The sequence below is a fragment of the Piliocolobus tephrosceles genome, chromosome 20 (genome assembly GCF_002776525.5).
Source record: "Piliocolobus tephrosceles isolate RC106 chromosome 20, ASM277652v3, whole genome shotgun sequence".
Taxonomy (NCBI): domain Eukaryota; kingdom Metazoa; phylum Chordata; class Mammalia; order Primates; family Cercopithecidae; genus Piliocolobus; species Piliocolobus tephrosceles.
Window position 1 is genome coordinate 3,856,634 of NC_045453.1, and position 19,814 is coordinate 3,876,447.

At 47.5% G+C, this 19,814-nt stretch overlaps 1 protein-coding gene across 2 annotated transcripts; it reads left to right on the forward strand.

Moving 5' to 3' along the window:
* Nucleotides 1-1,559: 1,559 nt before the first annotated feature.
* On the forward strand, nucleotides 1,560-19,599 carry C20H20orf96 (chromosome 20 C20orf96 homolog). Of its 2 annotated transcripts, XM_023220198.2 has the most exons (10): nucleotides 1,560-1,785; nucleotides 2,370-2,487; nucleotides 8,324-8,442; nucleotides 12,908-13,066; nucleotides 13,639-13,738; nucleotides 14,683-14,840; nucleotides 14,921-15,022; nucleotides 15,190-15,276; nucleotides 15,976-16,094; nucleotides 19,232-19,599. In XM_023220198.2, exons 2-10 carry the CDS (start codon nucleotides 2,460-2,462, stop codon nucleotides 19,290-19,292), a joined length of 933 nt encoding a protein of 310 aa, XP_023075966.2. In that variant the 5' UTR covers nucleotides 1,560-1,785; nucleotides 2,370-2,459; the 3' UTR covers nucleotides 19,293-19,599. The 2 variants fall into 2 exon arrangements, with proteins under 2 accessions (XP_023075966.2, XP_023075967.2); XM_023220199.2 differs by lacking the exon at nucleotides 2,370-2,487 and having other exon boundaries at nucleotides 1,607-1,785.
* The last annotated feature ends 215 nt before the right edge of the window (nucleotides 19,600-19,814 follow it).

The window sequence follows — 19,814 nt, forward strand, 5'->3', positions numbered from 1 at the left end:
GTACAAAAGGAAAGAGGTGTGTGTGTGTGTGTGTGTGTGTGTGTGTGTGTGGTCCTATTCCAGATATATGTTGAAGTTACTGCAACAGGATCTGCTGATGGACGTGGGATGAGAGATGAGTTAAGGATGATTCGAAGAAGAGAGTTGCCCTATTTTGAGTTTGGGAAAAATGTTTCTGGAAAAATATTGCACATTATTATATGACTGGAATTCAGGGGGAGGCTGGAGACGAGTCTGAGAGGCATCTGGGTACAGATGGTATTCAAAACCATGAGACTGGAAGAGAGGGGGCTGGGACTGAGTCCTGGGATACTACAATAAAAAGGGAGAATAGGAGGAATCAGCAAAGGAGACTGAAAAGGAGGCAGGAAACAACTGAAGAGTGGTTTCCTGGATACTAAGAAAGTGTTTCAGGGGAGGGAGTGATCTGTTGTGTCAAATGCTGCAGACAGGCCAAATAAGGGGAGGACCTAGAAGTGACCATAGGGCTTAGCAAAGTAGAGGTCACCAATGATGTTGATGAGGGCAGTTTCAGTGGAGAGTGAAAGCCTGATTGAGTGGAGGGAAAACAATGGGAAACAGAATAGGCAAACCTAGGAGTTTTGCTTTAAAATGAAGCAGACATGGGAGCTGACTGGAAGGGAAGTGGTTTGTTTGTTTATTTAGAGACAGGGTCTTGCTCTGTCAACCAGGCTGGAATGCAGTGGCTGGATCATGGCTCACTGCAGCCTGGACCTTTCTGGCTCAAGCGATCTTCCCACCTCTGGCCTCCCAAAGTGCTCTCATGCTTATACGCATGACCCCCCGTGTCCGGCTGTGGTCAAGCTTTTTAAATACAAGAAATTTAAAAATACGTTGGTATACTGATGATACAAAGGAGAGGGAAAAGAGGAGGAAAAAATGGGGAGAACTGCTCGGTCAATATCTTTGAGAAAATGTGAGAGGATAGGATTCGGTGCACAAATGTAGGAATTGGTCTTAGTAGGCAGTTTATATGTAGTTACAGGAGGGAGGCAAGTAGGCGAGTAAATGGTGCTGTGAACTAGTGGGTTTACTGATTCCCAAAATTTCCTTAGTAAAATTGGAAGCAAACTCATTAGTCAAGAGTGAAGATGGCGAAGGAAGTGGTGGAAGTTTGATGAGAGTGGAGAAATATGATATAATATTTTAGGATTATGGGCAGAGCAAACTGAAGGGAATTTGAAAATTGAAGAGAGGGCCGAACTAGATTTTTGCCTTGAGAGGTTAGTCCCTCTAGGCGCTCGGTAGCCGGCGTCACGTTTCCTTGGAGACCGAGACGCTGGCGAAAGCATCGGGTGTCCGGACCTTTGAGTGGCCTGGGTTACTGCGCGATCTACACTGAGACAAGGAAGTTGGAAAAGCCGAGTAGTTATTCTAGAAGATCAGTGTCTCACAGACTCGCAGCTTCTCTTCCCCAATGGCGCATGTCTTACAAAAGTAGGTTAAAAAAAAAATTTTTTTTTGAAGAAAGGCGGAATGCGCATGAGTACTTCACACCCCGCCGATGTCCCGCCCTCGCCTAGAGGTCGGCCCTCGGTCTTCTGATCCCGCCCTCTCCCCGCCCACATCTCCTTGGCCCCGCCCCACTCCCGCGGCGCTATTCTACCCGCGAACTGCAGTTTCTGGTTTAAGACTCCAATCCTGTTTCGAGTTGCTGCTTGCTGCCTCTTGGGCTGGGGATAATGGAAGTTCTTTCCCTTCCCAACTCTTTCCAGACTCAACCACTCTGGGACTCACTCCACAGTCCATGAGTTCCAGGTTCCGGTGAGTCTTGAGGGACTAGGGCTGGGGTGGGAGGCTCGCTGGCCCTGCAGTCCACCTGCCCTCCACTCTCACGGTCGTGACTGCTCCATGGATATAGACTAGAGACCCGAATTCCAGTCCCAGCCGGGTCACACACTTTGCTATGGGAGCCAGAGAAAGCCTCAGAACCTCGTTTTTCTCCTCTCACTGTCTTATTAGAATATAAGGATGTATTATGCTGCTCTCTTATTCATCTGATTGCTACTCTGGTTTCCTGAGGGTGGATGTTGCGTCTTTTCCATGCCTTCTGTTTCTTACAGTTCTTAGCACCTCACAGCCTGGATGTGCTTAGTAAATTCTGGCTGGCTGATAAAAAAAAAAAGTGATAGCTAACATTTATGGAGCACTTACCACATGCTTCATAAATATCTCTCGGAATTCTTGTGTCAACTGGCAGAAGTAGGTTTTATTATTAGATCCACTTTACAGATGAGAAAATCGAGGCTCAGGGAGGTCAAGTCACTTGCTTGAGGTTACAGATATCTGAAAAGGGTGCAGCTGGGTATGAACTCATGGTGCTATGTGACTGCTTGTTTATTTTGTAGGATTATGTTCCATGGCAGCAGTCCAAGCAGGAAACCAAGCCATCTACTCTGCCTCCAGTCCAACAAGCCAACAGCCTTCATACAAGCAAAATGAAAACTTTGACTAGGGTCCAACCAGGTGGGTGGAGGCACCTGGGAGCTGATGTGGAGGTTGGAGACAGGATAGAGTGGCTGCTCTTGGTTCTTGGTGACACCACTTATATTAGGGTAGGCTAACTGATATAATAAACAATGCCCAAATTGCAAGTATTGATATAGAAATTTATATCTCATTTATGTCACAGTACATTTGTGGATCTGAGGAAGGAGGGATTCTGTACCACATGGTCATTCAGGGATCCAGGTTCCTTTGACCTTGTGGATCTGATATTTTGTAAGGTCTCGAAGTCTTCTGCTGGATACTTTTGCATTCAGCTGGCATAGAGGGAAGAGAAGGACAAGAACATGGACAATTATGTGGGCATTTTTTTTGGGGTGGGGGTCCAGATTTGAAGTGCCAAATGTTACTCCTACTCATGTTTCAGGGGCCATAATTTAGCCACATGACCTCTGCTAACCACAAGGGAAGGTGGGAAATGTAGTCCTTCTGGTTTTCCAGGAAGAAAAGAAAACAAGATTTGGTGAGCTCATAGAATAATCTCTGCCACATCATTATCATGCTTTACACGGGAGTTCTGAGGCCTTGGGTCAGGCTCAGGCAGACATGGGGTCAGATTTTGGCTCTGCCATTTACTCACTTGGAAAAATCATTCATCTCTCTGAGCCTTGGTTTTCTCATTTGTGAAATGGGGATGCTAATACTGCATAGGATTGTTGTAAGAATTAATAGCAAATATTTTGTAATATTTCTTTGGTATCCTGAAATGAACTTCATAGACAATATAGCATACTTATGTATACACCTATGTATAAAATCACTCATACCACCTCATTGCCTCCGAGTAAGTAATGTTAGATCAGCTCCCCTGTGGGCAACACTGAAACACAAAAAGGAGATGGGAGAGTAGAATGCCAAGTTGCCCTGCATCCCACCACCTTATTTTACCTCACTGATGCTGGGTAGGGATATAGGCTCAGGCTCCCACCAGGCTCTACTGACATAGGTAGGCTGGGGGAGTTGAGTGAAATCCAGAGGTGATGAGTCCCACCTCATGACACTTCATGAAATCTTGTCACTGCTGGACTTTGTTGACACTACCCTAGAGAGCGTCAGAGCACTACCTTCTGCCAGGTAGGGATTAGAAGATGACCTCCCCACTCATTCCTGCCGGCACTATCCCAGTTTTGGAATCAGCACCACCAAGCAGGGAATGAAGGATCAGCTCCGTGCTGGACACTGCCAGCACTTCCCAGTGAGGAAACGGGAATAAATCCGTACAAATATTCCCAATGGGTTTTTCAGAAAGTGGAAAAACAATTCAGTGGAGGAAGAAAGCCTTTTCTATGGGTGGCGCTGGAGCAATCGGACATCCATAGGCAAAAAAAAAAAAAAAATTTAGGTTTAACAACAAATATAAAAATTAGCTCAAAGATAAAATAAAATAGAAATTAAATGTAAAATGTGAAACTGAAAAACTTTTAGAAGAAAACAGGATAGAAAAATCTTTGGGGCCTAGGGCCAAGTGAAGAGTTCTTAGATATCACACCAAAAGCTTAACCCATAAAAGAAAAATAGATGAATTGGACTGCATCAAAATTAAAAATTTTGTTCTGTGAAAGAACTTTTTTTTTTTTTGAGAAAGAGTCTCACTTTGTTGCCCAGGCTGGAGTGCAGCTCACTGCAAACTCTGCCTCCCGGGTTCAAGTGATTCTTCTGCCTCAGCCTCCGGAGTAGCTGGACTGCAGGCGTGTTCCACCATGCCCGGCTAATTTTTGTATTTTTAGTAGAGACAGGCTGGTCTCGAACTCATGACCTCAAGTAATCTGCCCGCCTCAGCCTCCCAAAGTGCTGAGATTATAGGTGAGAGCCACCGCACCCGGCTTATGAAAGACCTTTTTAAGAGGATGAAAAGACAAGAGATAATATTTGGAGAAAATATTTGCAAACCATGTATCTGACAAAGGACTACTATGTAGAATATCTCAGTAACTCTAAAAACCCAACAATGAAACAGACAATTCAGTTAAGCAATGGGAAAAAGACATGAAGAGACATTTCACCAAAGCAGATATACAGATGTCAAATAAGCACATTAAAAAGATGTTCAACGTCATTAGCCATTGGGGTAATGCAAGTTAAGCCACAGTGAGATATCATTGCATACCTCACTGTGGCTAAATAATGAGCTAAAATAATGGCTCATTAAATTAATGGCTCATTAAAAATGGCTAAAATAAAAAAATAGTGATAGCACCAAATGCTAGCAAAGAGGAGAAATCAGATTGTGCGCAGTTGCTGGTGGGAAGGTAAAATGATGCAGCCTCTCTGGAAACTAGTGTGGCAGTCTCTAACAACATTAAACATGCACTTCCTAGTAATCTGACTCAGCAGTTTTACTCTTGGGCATTTATTCCAGAGAAATGAAAACTTACATTCACACAAAAGCCAGTATGTGAATGTTCATAGCAGCCCTATTCATACTACCTCAAAACTGGAAACAACCTTGAAGTCCCTCAATGGGTGAATGTTTAAACAAGCTATGGTGCATCCATACCATGGAAAACTATATAGCAATAAACAGGAAAGAACTACTGATATATTCAACAACTTGGATGAATCTCCAGAGAATTATGCCAAGTAAAAAAAGTCAATCCCAACAGTTACATACTAGATGATTCCATTTATATAACCTTCTGGGAATCACAAAATTATAGAAATGGAGAACAGATTAGTGATTGCAGGGGTTAGGGCAGAGTTGTGAGGAGGGTGGTAAGGGGAGGGAAGTGGGTGTGGTTGTAAAAGGCAACAGGCAGGATCCTTGTGGTTATGGAAAAGTTCTATACCTTGCCCATCTTAATGTCAATATCCTGGTTGTGATACTGTACTGTACTTTTGCAGGATGTTGACATTGGGAAAAACTGGGTAAAGGGTACATAGACTCCCTCTGTTTCCTTTCCTTTCCTTTTCCCTTTCCTTTTCCTTTTCTTTTTCCTTTCCCTCCCCACCCCTCCCCTCTCCTTTCCTTTCCTTTTTTTCAGACAGAGTCTCTCTCTCTCTCACACCCAGCCTGGAGTGCAGTTGTGTGATCTCAGCTCACTGCAACCTCCAACTCCCAGGTTCAAGCGATTCCCCTGCCTCAGCCTCCCAAGTAGCTGGGATTACAGGCGTGCACAACCACACCTGGCTATTTTTTGTATTTTTAGTAGAGATGGGGTTTCCCCATGTTGGTCAGGCTGGTCTTGAACTAGTAACCTGAGGTGATCCACCTGTCTCAGCCTCCCAAAGTGCTGGGATTACAGGTATGAGCCACCACAGCCAGCCCCTCTGTATTCTTTCTTTCTTTCTTTCCTTTTTTGGAGGCAGAGTCTCGCTCTGTCCCCCAGGCTGGAGTGCAGTGGCACGATCTTGGCTCACTGCAAGCTCCACCTCCCGGGTTCACGCCATTCTCCTGCCTCAGCCTCCTGAGTAGCTGGGACTACAGGCGCCCCCCCAACCATGCCCGGCTAGTTTTTTTTGTATTTTTACTAGAGACGGGGTTTCACCGTGTTAGCCAGGCTGGTCTCAATCTCCTGACCTTATGATCCGCCCGCCTTGGCCTCCCAAAGTGTTGGGATTACAGGCGTGAGCCACTGCACCCGGCCCCCTCTGTATTATTTCTTAAAACTGCTTGTGAATCTGAGCTATCTTGAAATAAAAGGTTGAATTTTAAAAAAAGATAAATCAGGGCTACTACCAATAATGAAAATAAATACTCATTATTAAAACTGCAAATCTTCCTTAAGCATTTAAATTCAACTTAAGAATCTTACAATTTTTATAAATACTTGTAAGGGGGCTTTGAAACTTGGTTAATTAAATTCTCCTAAACCTTTTAAGCCACATCTTAAAATTTAACATATTCATTTTCATTTTCAAATAGTTCACTTGTCTGATTAACAAAAACCCATTGGGTATTTACATAATTCTTGTATATCTAATACTTAAACTTCTAAATATGGGTAATCTGACCAGGCGCGGTGGCTCACACCTGTAATCCCAGCACTTTGGGAGTCTGAGGCAGCTGAATCACCTGAGGTCAGGAGTTCAAGACCAGCCTGGCCAACATGACGAAACCCCGTCTCTACTAAAAATAAAAAAATTAGCCGGGTGTGGTGGGTGCCTGTTATCCCACTATTCGGGAGACTGAGGCAGGAGAATTGCTTGAACCTGGGAGGCAGAAGTTGCAGTGAGCCAAGATCTCGCCATTGAACTCCAGCCTGGGCAACAGAGCCAGACTCCTCCTCAAAAAAAAAAAAAAAAATTAATATAGGTAATCTTATGTTCTCTTAAATAATAAAAGTAATTTATACATATTTAATAAGAGTGTCTTAAACCTTTCAACTTAAATCTAAATGAAAATCCCACTTACACTTTTAAAATTAGAATCATAAGATTAACCTATTAATCATTCTATCTCTTATACAATACAACTAAAAACCGGATATATACAGGTAATTTATAAATTAAACACAAAATTAATTTACTTAATCATCTCCATAGTTAATACCACCATTTCTCAAGGTGAGGACATTGATCTATTAAAGAGATTAATATCTTTCCTAGATGAGTTGTACCTGAAGCAGGGATTTCGGTGGGGACTGAGAGTAGAGCTGGATCCACCTGGGTGATTTGTCTCATGTCATTGCATGACAGGCGGAGAGAAAACAGGGATTCTAAGAATATGCCCCCCAGATGCCTATACTCCCTATCTGGCAGAACCACAGCAATTAGAGTGTTTCAGAGACAGCCAGTTGGAGTTTTGCATAGCTGCTGTGCCTTTGTCTGGTGTTGAGGTCCCACTTCTCAGGTCACCAGAAGTAAGAGTAACAACTGGTAATGCGTATCCAGCACTGAATATACATCAGGCACTATTCCAAACTCCTTTAAGGTATAGTAACTTCTTCTTTCATCTTCACGAAGACCCTACGAGGTAGGCGTGATGATTATGGAGGGACACAGAGGTCATTTGACTTGCTCAAGGTCACACAGCTAGTAGAAGGCAGAGCCTGGATTTTTAAAAAATTTATTTTTTATGATTATATATATATTTTTAAGATGGAGTCTCTGTCTGTCGCCTGGCTAGAGTGCGATCTCGCACCACTGCAACCTCTATCTCCTGAGTTCAAACGATTCTCTTGCCTCAGCTTCCCAAGTAGCTGGGATTACAGGCACCCACCATCATGTCCATCTAATTTGTTGTATGTTTAGTAGAGACAGGGTTTCACCATGTTGGCCGGGCTCGTCTTGAACTCTTGACCACAGGTGATCCTCCCGCCTTGGCCTCCCAAAGTGTTGAGATTACAGGCGTGAGCCACCATGCCTGACCAAGAGCCTGGATTTAAACTTAGACTGTCTGGTTCATTAGTTCTTGTTCTTAACCCCTACCCCATCAGGCCTTCTGTCAGCCACGTTGGTGGGACAGCAGGGATTTGGATTCAGGCCTGCTAGACTCTGGTCATTCTGCCGTCCTGTGCTGCAGCAGCTACTGGAAAGACACAAGGAGTGGGAGTTCCCGATCTCTTTCTGACTGGACAGTTGGGAGCGGGGTTCCTGGCTGCCCCGCCCGCCCCTCTGCCCATGCTCATAGTTACTTCTTTCACCAGGGCTTGTCCCTCCCTTATATCGAGGCCCAGAGTAGGTCCTGGGAGCTTAATGAAGGGTATGAATTTCACTCTCAGTCTAGTGTCACATTATAAGGCAGCCAGAGGGTGAAGCTGGCCTGGCCCGTCTCTCATTAAAGGTGCACTCCCGGGAACCTGGCCTCAGGCCAGCCTGTACCCTTACTCTCTCCCTGTCCTTTCCTGTCTACCCCTAGTGTTCCACTCCAAGCCCACTACAGTGGTGACAAGCCACCAGCCGAAGAATCCACGAGAACTACATAGAAGGCAGAAGTTGAACCCTGGGAAGATGCAGGCCAAAATCCGGTTAATGAAGGTATGAGGCACATCTTCCCTGGACACTGGGCCCAGGGCGGGGACAGGGATGATGGCTCTAGCAAACGTGCTGAGAACTTTGTGGGTGCCAGACTTGACTCATTGCTTCCTCACAGGAACCGTGCGAGCACGCTTATCCTCGTTCCTATTTTACAAACCGGGAAACTGAGGTGCAGGGAGATACATGACGTGCACCAGGTCACACAGTCAGGAAATGGCCGGATCAGGGGTCAAAGCCAGTTATACAAAGCATTTGCTGTTCTGTTTAAGACTCAAGAAATTATCAGAATTGCTTGTTATTTTGTTGCATTAGGAACACGATCTAGTGGCTTCTTTATCTTAAAATTTCCAGTAACTTGGCGGGGTGTGGTGGCTCATGCCTGTAATCCCAGCACTTTGGGAGGTCTAGGTGGGTGGATCATTTGAGGTCAGAGTTCGAGACCAGCCTGGCCAACATGGTGAAACCCCATTTCTACTCAAACTACAAAAATTAGCTGGGTATGGTGGCACACACCTGTAGTTCCAGCTACTCGGGAGGCTGAGGCAGGAGACTCGCTTGAACCTGGGAGGCAGAGGTTGCAATGAGCTGAGATGGTGCCACTGCACTCCAACCTGGAGGACAGAGTGAGACTCCATCTCAAAAAAACCAAAACAAAATAAAACAAAAATTCCAGTAAATTAAACTTTCATATAGTGTACTTTGAAGCAAGCCTTAGAAACTGACAATTAAAATTTTCACATCAATTGATGCAATTGTAAGTAATTAATTTCCTTACTATAGGTTGTTTTATGGCTTCTGTAATTATCTGAACAATGTTTCAAAGTATTTGAAATGCCTAAAGGAAGATGAGTCCTTAGCATGCATAGCAGAAAGTAAAATACTAAGTATTATAAAGACTACAAAATACTATATAATAATTCTTCAAGAAAGTCTTTAATAGCTCAATGAACAATGACTACTATATAAAGAACAAGGGAAAATACAATTTGCTTTGAAACGATTTTTTCCCCCTTTAACCTTTTATCTTGCAAAATGGTTTAGAGGTGGCCCAGTATTCTTAAAGGAGGAACTCATATTTCTGTTATTTTTATTTTTTTTTGAGACAGAGTTTCACTCTGTCACCCAGGCTGGAGTGCAGTGGCAAGATCTCAGGTCACTGCAACCTCCACCTCCCAGGTTTGAGCAAGTCTCCTGCCTCAGCCTCCTGAGTTGCTGGGATTACAGGCACCCACCACCACGCCCAGCTAATTTTTTGTATTGTTAGTAGAGATGGGGTTTCACCATGTTGGCTAGACTGGTCTCCAACTCCTGACCTCAGGTGATCTGCCCGCCTTGGCCTCCCAAAGTGCTGGGATTACAGGTGTGAGCCACTGTGCCCGGCCATTTCTGTTATTTTTATCCTAACTTTAGAGGGGTTTATGTGTTTTTGATTGATATAGAAGCTGAATCTGGACAATTTGGCTCTAAAACTTGTGCTCCTAACCAGTCCAGTTCTTAATACTTTCTCTTACCATCTTTCATTCATTTAGTGAATCAACAAATATCGATTGAGCACCTACCATGTGCCAGGTTCTGTTCTGAGTGGGAGGATTCACCAGTGATGTGGCCTCTGATATTAGGGAACTTACATTCTATTGGATAGGGGAGACTGACAATCAACAAGAGAAAGATATTTGAAGTGATGATAAGAGCCAAAGAGAAGTCTAAGAATAAGGTTGGGGGCTAGAGGCACGGAGGAGAGTGTGGCGGTAATTGTTTTAGGTAGGGTGCTAATGAGAGGCTGCTAAGGTGGGTGACATTTGAACTGAAACCCTAGTACTGCTGTCTCAGTGGGCCCAGGACTTGGAGAATAACGTTTTTCACAAGATACTTCTGGGTATTTTGGTCTGGTGATGTGGAGACAAGATAGTGGAGTGGCTAGGAGCCCGGACTTCAAGGATGACAGCTCTGCTATGTGTGACCTTGGATAAGTCACTGAATTTAATCCTTAGTATCCACATTGATTGATTGAGACAGGGTCTCACTGTGTCATCCAGGCTGGAATGCAGTGGCATGATCATGGCTCACTGCAGCCTGGACTTTCCAAGCCCAAGTGATCCTGCCACCTCAGCCTCTCAGAGTAGCTGGGACTATAGGCATGCACTACCATGCCCAGCTAATTTTTGTAGAGATGGGATCTCCCTTTGTTGCCCAGGCTCTAACTCCTAGGCTCAAGTAGTCCTTTCACCTTGCTCTTCCAAAGTGTTGGGATTACAGGCATGAACCACTGTGCCTGACTGCTGTCCGCTTTTATAAAGTTGGCCTAATAATAGTGCCCATCTCTTAGGGTTGCTGTGAGGGTGATGTGCTGATGTGCTGCAGTGCATATGAAGTGCTTAGCACAGTATCAGCCGCATAGGAAGCACTCAGTACATCGGCATGATTACTGTTATATGAGAAATAAAGGAGCTGAGGGGTAGGAAGGGGTAGTTTTTAATAAAGGATAGAGAAATGAGGAAGAACTGGAACAAATAAAAGAGCAAATATTTATGGCAGGGGTAGAGGGTTAGAGCCAGAAGTATCACCTATTGTTCACTGAGTGCGTATGAGTGCACTCTCACTAAGCGGCTTGATTGTACATTTCATCTCATTTATTTATTTATTCTTTGTTTTTTGTAAAGACAGGGTCTTGCTCTGTCACCCAGGCTGAAGTGCAATGGCACAATCATAGCTCACTGCAGCCATAAAATCCTGGGCTCAAGAGATCCTCCTGCCTCAGCCTCCCAAGTAGCTAGGACTATAGGTGCACACCACCATGCCCAGCTAACATTTTAATTTTTTAAAATTTTATTTATTTATTTATTTATTTATTTACTTTTTGAGACAAGTTCTTGCTCTGTTACCCGGGCTGGAGTGTGGTGGCACAATCTCAACACTGCAGCCTCGATCTTCTGGGCTCAAACATTCCTCCCACCTCAGCCTCCTGAGTAGCTAGGACTGTGGGCATACACCACCACGCCCAGCTAATTTTGTTTATTTTTTGTAGACATGAGGTCTCACCATGTTGCCTAGGCTGGTCTTGAACTCCTGGCCTTGAGTGATCCTCCCACCTGGGCCTCCCAAATTGTTGGGATTACAGGCGTGAGCCACCGCACCTGTCCAATCTCATTTATATTTTACGGCAGTTCTCTAAAACAGGTATTAGTTTGCTTACCTTTAGAATGAATATAAGGAGGCTCTGAGACATTAACTAACTTGCCCAGATTCTTTTAGATGGTAAGTGGCTGAGCTGGGATTTGAACCAAGGTGTGTCTAGGTTCAACATCTAAATCTTAGTCACTACGTGTTTCAGCCATGCCTTGCAGTTTTAAGGCTACCCAGTTCTTGTTTTAGCATAGTGGAAAGGCAGACATTGGGACTCAGAAGTCTGGCTTTCCAGTTCCAGCCCTGCCACTTCTTGACTGTGTGACACTGGGCAAGTAATTAAACTCTCTGAGCCTCCACTTAATCTAGTAAATGTAGAGCTGTTGGCAGGTGAACCGATAGCATGTGCTACCTGCAGAGCAAGGCACGGCAACTGTCCTGGCATGTAGAGGGCCCTCAACAATTGTTATTGTTACTGTAGATTTTATGCACCTGCTGGGTGTGATCTTAGGCGAGTCACTTAACTCTCAGACCCTCCTTGTTCCATAGGGGGCTGTTATGTGAAATGAGAGTACTCATTAGCTCCACGGCCTGCCAGGAAATGCTGACGTTTATCATCCACTTTGCCTCCCCTGCTTCTCCTCCAGACATGGTGGTCGCTCTGCCACCTTCTTACCTACCTGGGGCGTTTGTTACTATTGTTGGGATGGAATCTTCCTCTGTCACCCAGGCTGGTGTGCAGTGGCACGATCTCGGCTCACTGCAACCTCCGCCTTCCAGGTTCAAGCGATTCTCCTGCCTCAGCACCCCCAGTAGCTGGGATTACAGGCATGCGCCTCCACGCTCCGCTAAGTTTTGTATTGTTAGTACAGACGGAGTTTCACCATGTTGGTCAGGCTGGTCTCGAACTCCTGACCTCGTGATCGGCCCACTTTGGCCTCCCAAAGTGCTGGAATTACGGATGTGAGCCACCCTGCCCGGCCCTTATTATTATTTATGTATTTAATTGATTCTGAGAAGCCATTGATACTAAGGCACATCTTTATTTACCCACTAAGATATTTGTTGATTATATGGTGACACGCCACCAACTGTAAATTGCACCCGCACCTCAGGGATGTGAAATGATGGGTACACGTGCATTTCCGAACGGAGGAGAGTCCCAGAGCTCCTGGGCGGCGCAGACAATGGGGAACCGCCGCCCAGCTTGGGCCGCATTTACCAGCAGAAGGCCGCAAGGGGGCGGGAGTCTGGCGGGGTTGGGGCGGCGGTCCACGGGCTTTTGGGGGCTCTGGCTGGGCAGGGCGCAGCGCCGCCTCTCTACTCTTCCCTCCGCCCGCAGATGATGCTCAGTAACGGGAGGACCGCTCTGCGAGAGCTCCAAAGCCATGAGGACTTCCTCACCAAGCTCAACGAGGAGCTGATCGAGACCATCCAGGACATGGAGAACAGCACGACCCTGAACGTGCGGGCCCTGCTGCAGCAGCAGGACATCCTGGCGGTGAGACCCGCGCCTCTGCCCTCGGGGCCGGCAGTGCCCGCGGCATCCGCCCGCCCTCCTTCCCTCCCTCCACGCGCTCGCGCGCCCTCTCCTGCCCTTCCCTGCCCATTGCACATGCTGCTTCCTCCAACTGGAAGACACATTTCTTCAACCTTCACTCCCCTCACGTGGGCTTTGCAAGAGGACCAAGATGGGAGTTTCACCCCAACGCGCCAGCACTCACTGGCTGGGAGACTTTGAGCTAACTTTGCCTCCCTGAGCTCTGTGAAATGCGGCACAATAGCACTGGTCCCAGAGGGGATTTACCTTGCACATACTGTACCCGTGCAAGAGGTAGCTGCTACCACCACCAGCATTTTCAAATACCTCTACGTGTAATAGCAAGCGATCTGTATGTATTTATATAGTCCTTACAACGATCCTAGGGGTGGACTCTGTTATTGTCTCGATTAGCCTCTGGTCAGGTTTCTGGGAGTGAGGTTGGGATTCGGGACTCCTCAGAGGAAGTGCTGGGTGGCGGCTTCTGAGAGCCAGCAGAGCCTGCCGGTGAGTTGACCCCACCCCTCCCGCAGACCATCATCGACATCTTGGAGTATTCAAACAAGAAGAGGCTGCAGCAATTGAAGTCTGAGCTTCAGGAGTGGGAAGAAAAGAAGAAATGCAAGATGAGCTGTAAGAATCCCTGGGCGAATTCCTTGACCCTCCCCGTGGCACCTTGGGGAGGTTAGCAGCACAGCATTCATCTTGTACTTGCCATTCAGAAACCCTCAGCCCCATCGTCTCTCTTCTAGGCAGATGGGAAGGCTAAGATACAGAGCGAATAGCCTACTTACCCAGCACTTAGGTCTTTCCAGGCCCCATGTCTGGGTCTCTACCAATGTCTGCATTGTTACAGGCACACACCCAGTCATTGCAACTACCTGGAGGCAGGGAAGCTGTCCTTTTTACAGGTGAGGAAACCGAGACTAAGAGAGGTGAGGTAGCTTGTGGAAGGTTTTATAGCTAGGAGCCAGAATCCAACCCTAGCCTGGCTCCGTTTCCTGCCAAGGTCCTTCTGGGAGTCAGTGGCTGGGCTAGAACCTAGGTCTCCTGGCTTCCATCCTGCCTGGCCTGTGGTTCCTTTTCCCTGAGCAGACTACACAGCTGCTGAGCAGAGGGGCGGTGGATCAGGCAACCCCAGACATTGGAGATCTCTCTCTGGAGGAAGACAGGATAGACTCTGCCTTAATCCTGCCATGGGTTGTGTCTTGGGAGCCACTGTCACCCCATCTGCCTGGTCTCACTTCCTTGAGTGTGTCTCTGAGGAGAGTGAAGTCTGGACAGGGACAGTCTTGGCGAGGGCCACATTGCAAGTCAGTGGCAGAGTGGGGACTAGTCTAGGGATCGTGCACCAATTCCCTTCCTTTTTCCTACCCAGCATTGCCTCTTCTCCTGCAGGGGTGGAAAACCCTCTAGAGCCTTATCTTTTAACCACCTCCCTGCCCTATGTGAGCTCGCCTCAGCCCAGACCCCAGTTATTGGCCAAGGAGACCTTGCCTCCTGGGCCTCCTGGGGCCCAGGTGCTTGAGGGAAGGTCTTGCCTCCTGTCCCTGCCGACCTCCCTAACCCCTCCCCAGATCTAGAGCAGCAGGCAGAGCAGCTGAATGCCAAGATTGAGAAGACCCGGGAGGAAGTGAACTTCCTGAGCACTTACATGGACCATGAGTATTCCATCAAGTCTGTCCAGATCGCCACCCTTGTGCGCCAGCTGCAGCAGGATAAGGACAGCCAGCAGGTAGGGGACCCCCTGCCCCTCCCCCACCAGACTGTGTAGGAGTCCGGGCTGGTGGCCAACACCCTTCTGCTGGATCCCAGGATGAGCTGGATGACCTCAGTGAGATGCGCAGAAAGGTCCTGGAATCCTTGTCTGACAAGATTCAGAAGAAGAAGAAAAAAATTCTGAGTTCTGTGGTGGCAGTGAGTAGCCAGTTGCTGTGTGGGAGGCGGGGGGATCCAGGTCCTACTCCCACCCCGCCTTCTTCCCCATCCTCTGCCTCCAGGCCCACTGCAGCCCTATTGGTCTCTACCATGTTTTGCTGCCCAGGAAGAGGCACCTGGGGGCCAGACCTTTTCTTCCTCCACAGGAAACCCAGCGTCCCTATGAGGAGGCTCTCCTACAGAAGATGTGGGAAAGCCAGGACTTGCTGAAATGCATGCAAAGGTTCAGAGAAGTGCGTGGGTGAGGAAGGTGGTGGTCCCTGTAGGGGAGCGGTGGGTGGGCAGTCTCCACGGCCTGTGGGAGTGGGTCAGCCTTCTCCTGATCTGGCGCTCAGGAGGACTTTGACTCTGGTATTGGCCTGCCTCCTTGCTGGTGCCGTTACCGTCACTTGTCTTTCATCTGGGAAGGTGATTGACACCAACCTAGGCCTTGCCTCGTTAGCCTGCATCGCTGGCTATGAACCATTTGCAACATCACCAAATCACCCATTCAGCCATTAGCCACCATGCATCTTTACCCCTTGATTCTTGTCACTGCCCACCACCCATTATCAGTATGAACTTCACCATCACTGTCTTCTTGAATTAATTTTCATGATCTTGCCTCTTCATCGGTTTTTAATGTGCACGCCCTTCGCTATTTCTGCCAGCCTCCATTTATTCCCATGATTGAGCATTCTCTGCCAGTTTGTAACCTGTCTCCATTCTCCGTGATCCCTCACCTGTTTCAGCACCACTAAATATTGTTACTCACTTGGAAGCCAGCCCCACCCTGCATGGGGAGGTCCCCTGTCTGGAGTCCAGCAAGTCCCAGTAACAGAGCCCATACCATTTCCCCAGATAGCTGTGCTCCTTGTTCATTTTGACCTTTCTCCCTTTGGTTGGGGGGCATTTGGCTTCTCCCTTCTCCCCTGCTATGCCTTTCCTCTCAGTTTATTGACCAGTTTGAGGAGAACATGCCCGTATTAAGGGCCGAGGTGGAAGAGCTCCAGGCCCAGACCCAGGAACCCCGAGAGGTCGTGTTTGAGGATGTTCTGCTTCGGAGACCCAAGTATGTGATCTTTTTGCCACTGCCTCTTAAACCAGCCACACTCTGAGCTCACAGAGGCTCTCTGTTCTTGGGGAAGGCAGCCTGGTGTGGATGGCAGAACCCTGTACAGGGAGGGAGGGGCCTAGGTTTCCACCTTGGATCTGCCACTGACCAGGGGCAGATGTGACCTTTCCCATCTCTGCAGAGGCCTCCGATTCCCATCTGTACACAGCAGGCTGGGTTGTGTAATCTCTAAGGGCTCTTGTAGTTCCCACATTCCATGTATCAACCAAGCGGGTGCAGCCCTCCACTTCTGGGTTCTTGAGGAAGGCAGAGTTGAGTGGGTGGTTGGCTTCAGGGAAGAATAGCCTGGAAGACACTCCACAAGGAGAGAAGGATGTCCTCTCCACTTGGCAGGTTTTTGGGCCCCAGAAACCAATTCTTTGCCTACCCTCCCTTGGGGCAAGCCCTCTGTGATTGGGTTGGGGGTCCCCCAGGCTTACCTCTCCATGATACACCACAGGACCATGTGTGGCAGAGCCTAGCATTTGCAAATTCTTTAATTTTTCTTCTTCATCTATATCTGTCTCTCCCTCCTATCCTTTTCCTTCCTTCTACTCTCCTATTGCCATCTCTTCCTTTTCTTCTATTTCTAAAAAAAATACCCCAAAACAAAATGCTATTGGATTTATGAAGTGCCTCTGAATGCCAGGCACTGTGTGAATGAAAACAGTTCTCGGTCCTGCCCTCATGGAGCCAAAGAGGGAACTGGACATGAGTCGATAATGAGCCACAAGTAACTGTGGAGTTGCAGCGGAGCCTGGAGCTGCGGAGTAGAGTACATGCCACTGTGAAAGTGACTCTTAGGGGCCGGGTGCGGTGGCTCATGCCTGTAATCTCAGCACTTTGGGAGGCCGAGGTGGGTGGATCATGAGGTCAGGAGTTCAAGACCAGCCTGGCCAAGTTGGTGAAACACCGTCTCTACTAAAAATACAAAAATTAGCCGGGCGTGGTGGCGGGTGCCTGTAGTCCCAGCTGCTTGGGAGGCTGAGGCAGGAGAATTGCTTGAACCTAGAAGGCAGAGGTTGCAGTGAGCCGACATTGTGCCACTGCATTCCAGTCTAAGCAACAGAGCGAGACTCCATCTCAAAAAAAAAAAAAAAAAAAGCGACTCAGGCCAGTGAGTCTGGGCAGTCAAGAAGGTTTTCCTGAGGATGTGACATTTAAACTGAGGCCTGAAGGATGTATAGAAACTCACTAGACAAAGGAGACTGATGGGGGAGCTGTGCTAGGGAGTGGTGCTAGGGTCTCCAGGGGATGTAGTAAATTTGGGAGGCAGGAGGCTCGATTGAGGAGTTCCAGGCTACAGTGAGCTGTGATCGCACTACTGCATTCCAGCTTCGGTGACCGAGTGAGACCATGTCTCAAAACAAAACAAAACAAAAAACCATACAGTTGACTTGGACAGTAAGTTTGGTTTACGTGAGATAATCAAGGTGGAGTCATTGGGTGGGCAATTGACAAGATAAGTGTAGACCTCAGAGGACAGATATTGGCTGGAAGTAGAAATTTAGGTGTTGCCACCATAGAGATGCACTTTTTAATAAAACTATTATTAGGAAAAATTTCAGATATAAAGAAAAGTAGAGAGAATGATATAATGAATAGCCAGTTTTACCCATCTAGATTTAGAAATTGTTTTTTTTCCCCATATTGGTTTCATGTTCATTCTTTTTTTTTTTTTTTGTGAATAGTATTGTAAATTGCAAGTATCCTGACATTTCCTGCCTAAATACTTCATGTGTATCAGTAGATTATTGAAACTCTGAGAGAGGATGGTCTCCTTGGGAGAGAGAAAGAGTGAAAGAGAGTGTAATCCTTCAACCTCTTAAAATATTTGTGCTGGTCCCTGCGATGGGGAATATATTGCTGATGGGAATCCATCTCTCTTGCTACTTTCATGGAAATAATAATGCCTGTCATTCACTGAACACTTATTATATGCTGGCATGGGCTCATTTAATCTTTCCACCAATGACTGAGGTTAGGATTTTTTTTTTTTTTTGAGATGGAATCTTGCTTTGTCACGCAGGCTGGAGTGCAGTGGCGCGATCTCGGCTCACTGCAAGCTCCATTCACCTCCTGGGTTCACGCCATTCTCCTGCCTCAGCCTCCTGAGTAGCTGGGACTACAGGCACCTTCTCCCCCCCCGGGAAAATTGGGTGGCCGTGTTTTTTTTTTGAGACGGAGTCTGGCTCTGTCTCCCAGGCTGGAGTGCAGTGGCTGGATCTCAGCTCACTGCAAGCTCCGCCTCCCGGGTTTACACCATTCTCCTGCCTCAGCCTCCGGAGTGGCTGGGACTACAGGCGCCCGCCACCTCGCCCGGCTAGTTTTTTGTATTTTTAGTAGAGACGGGGTTTCACCGTGTTAGCCAGGATGGTCTCGATCTCCTGACCTCGTGATCCGCCCGTCTCGGCCTCCCAAAGTGCTGGGATTACAGGCTTGAGCCACCGCGCCCGGCCCGGCTAATTTTTTTGTATTTTTAGTAGAGAGGGGGTTTCACTGGGTTAGCCAGGATGATCTCGATCTCCTCACCTTGTGATCCGCCCACCTCGGCCTCCCAAAGTGTTGAGATTACAGGCGTGAGCCACTGTGCTCGGCCAACTGAGGTTAGGATATTAAACCCATTTGACAGATGAGGAAACAGGCTTACCTGGGGTCTGGCACTTCAAGAGTGCTTTTCACTTAAGTGCCAACTGAAGGAGTGAGGCTGGGAGAGTAGAAATAGCTTGCTCAAGGTGACACGGAGTCAAGTTATCAAACCTGTCATCCTCACTCCAAAGCCAGTGATTGTCTTGAGGGCCCCCAGCATTTCAGAGCTGAGTTCCTGCTGCCTCTTGACCTCAGACTTGTCCAGGGAACATTCGTCCTGCCAGACTAATTTATTTTCCATTTTTGATGTGTGTGTGTGTATGTGTGTTCATGCTTGTGTATGCACATTTGGGCTTTGAGGTCACAGATAGGTCACAGATTGTATTTTGGGATTGCCCCCCAACCCAAGTAAGTACCAGAGTTCTAAAGAGCAGGGCTCCCCTGAGCGGGTGCTCCCACACCCCCACCTCTGGTCCCTCATGGCCCTCTGTGCTGCCTCCCACCAGGTGCACCCCAGACATGGATGTCGTCCTCAACATTCGTGTGGAAGAGCCGCTACCCTTCTAGATGGCAGTGCCACGGGCTGCCCTCCCCTCCTGCTCTCTCCCCAGCACCTGGAGCCTTGGATCATTTACTTCCAGGACCGAGTCTCCATTCAGACCCTGATCTACAGTCTCCCTGCTCCCTGTGCCCTTCCTCCCTCTTTCTTTCCCTCCCTCCCTGCCTTCCTCCCTCCCTCCCTCCCTCCTTTCTCTCCTTCCTGCAGTTTTTTCCTCTCTTCTTCCCTTCTTTCTGGTTGGTGCTGTTGGGCCAGGTGGGAATTTCCAGTTAAATCTGCTGTTCCTTTTTTACCGATAAAGCTGGATTTACATTTGCTTTTTTGCCAGTATCTCGGGGTCCCCAGCTGGGCCTTGCAGAAGATATGGTGGCAACAAACTTCGTCTTAAGATAAGGGGCGGGCAGCTGTGCTAACTGCATCTGGGGCTCAAAACCTCTCCAGAAGAAGTGCTGGAGCAACCCCCTGCCTGAGTCTCCATGGCTCTGTGGCTGTGGGCCACTCCCTCCTGGTGCAGTTGGGAGCCCAGCTTC

What these genes read in the sequence shown, in the direction of transcription:
- C20H20orf96 (XM_023220198.2), top strand. Translation starts at nt 2,460, where the DNA reads ATGAAAACTTTGACTAGGGTCCAACCAG. An exon ending in AGGATAAGGACAGCCAGCAG is followed by an intron (nt 14,841 to 14,920) that starts GTAGGGGACCCC and finishes GCTGGATCCCAG; the next exon opens with GATGAGCTGGATGACCTCAG. An exon ending in GCATGCAAAGGTTCAGAGAA is followed by an intron (nt 15,277 to 15,975) that starts GTGCGTGGGTGA and finishes CTTTCCTCTCAG; the next exon opens with TTTATTGACCAGTTTGAGGA.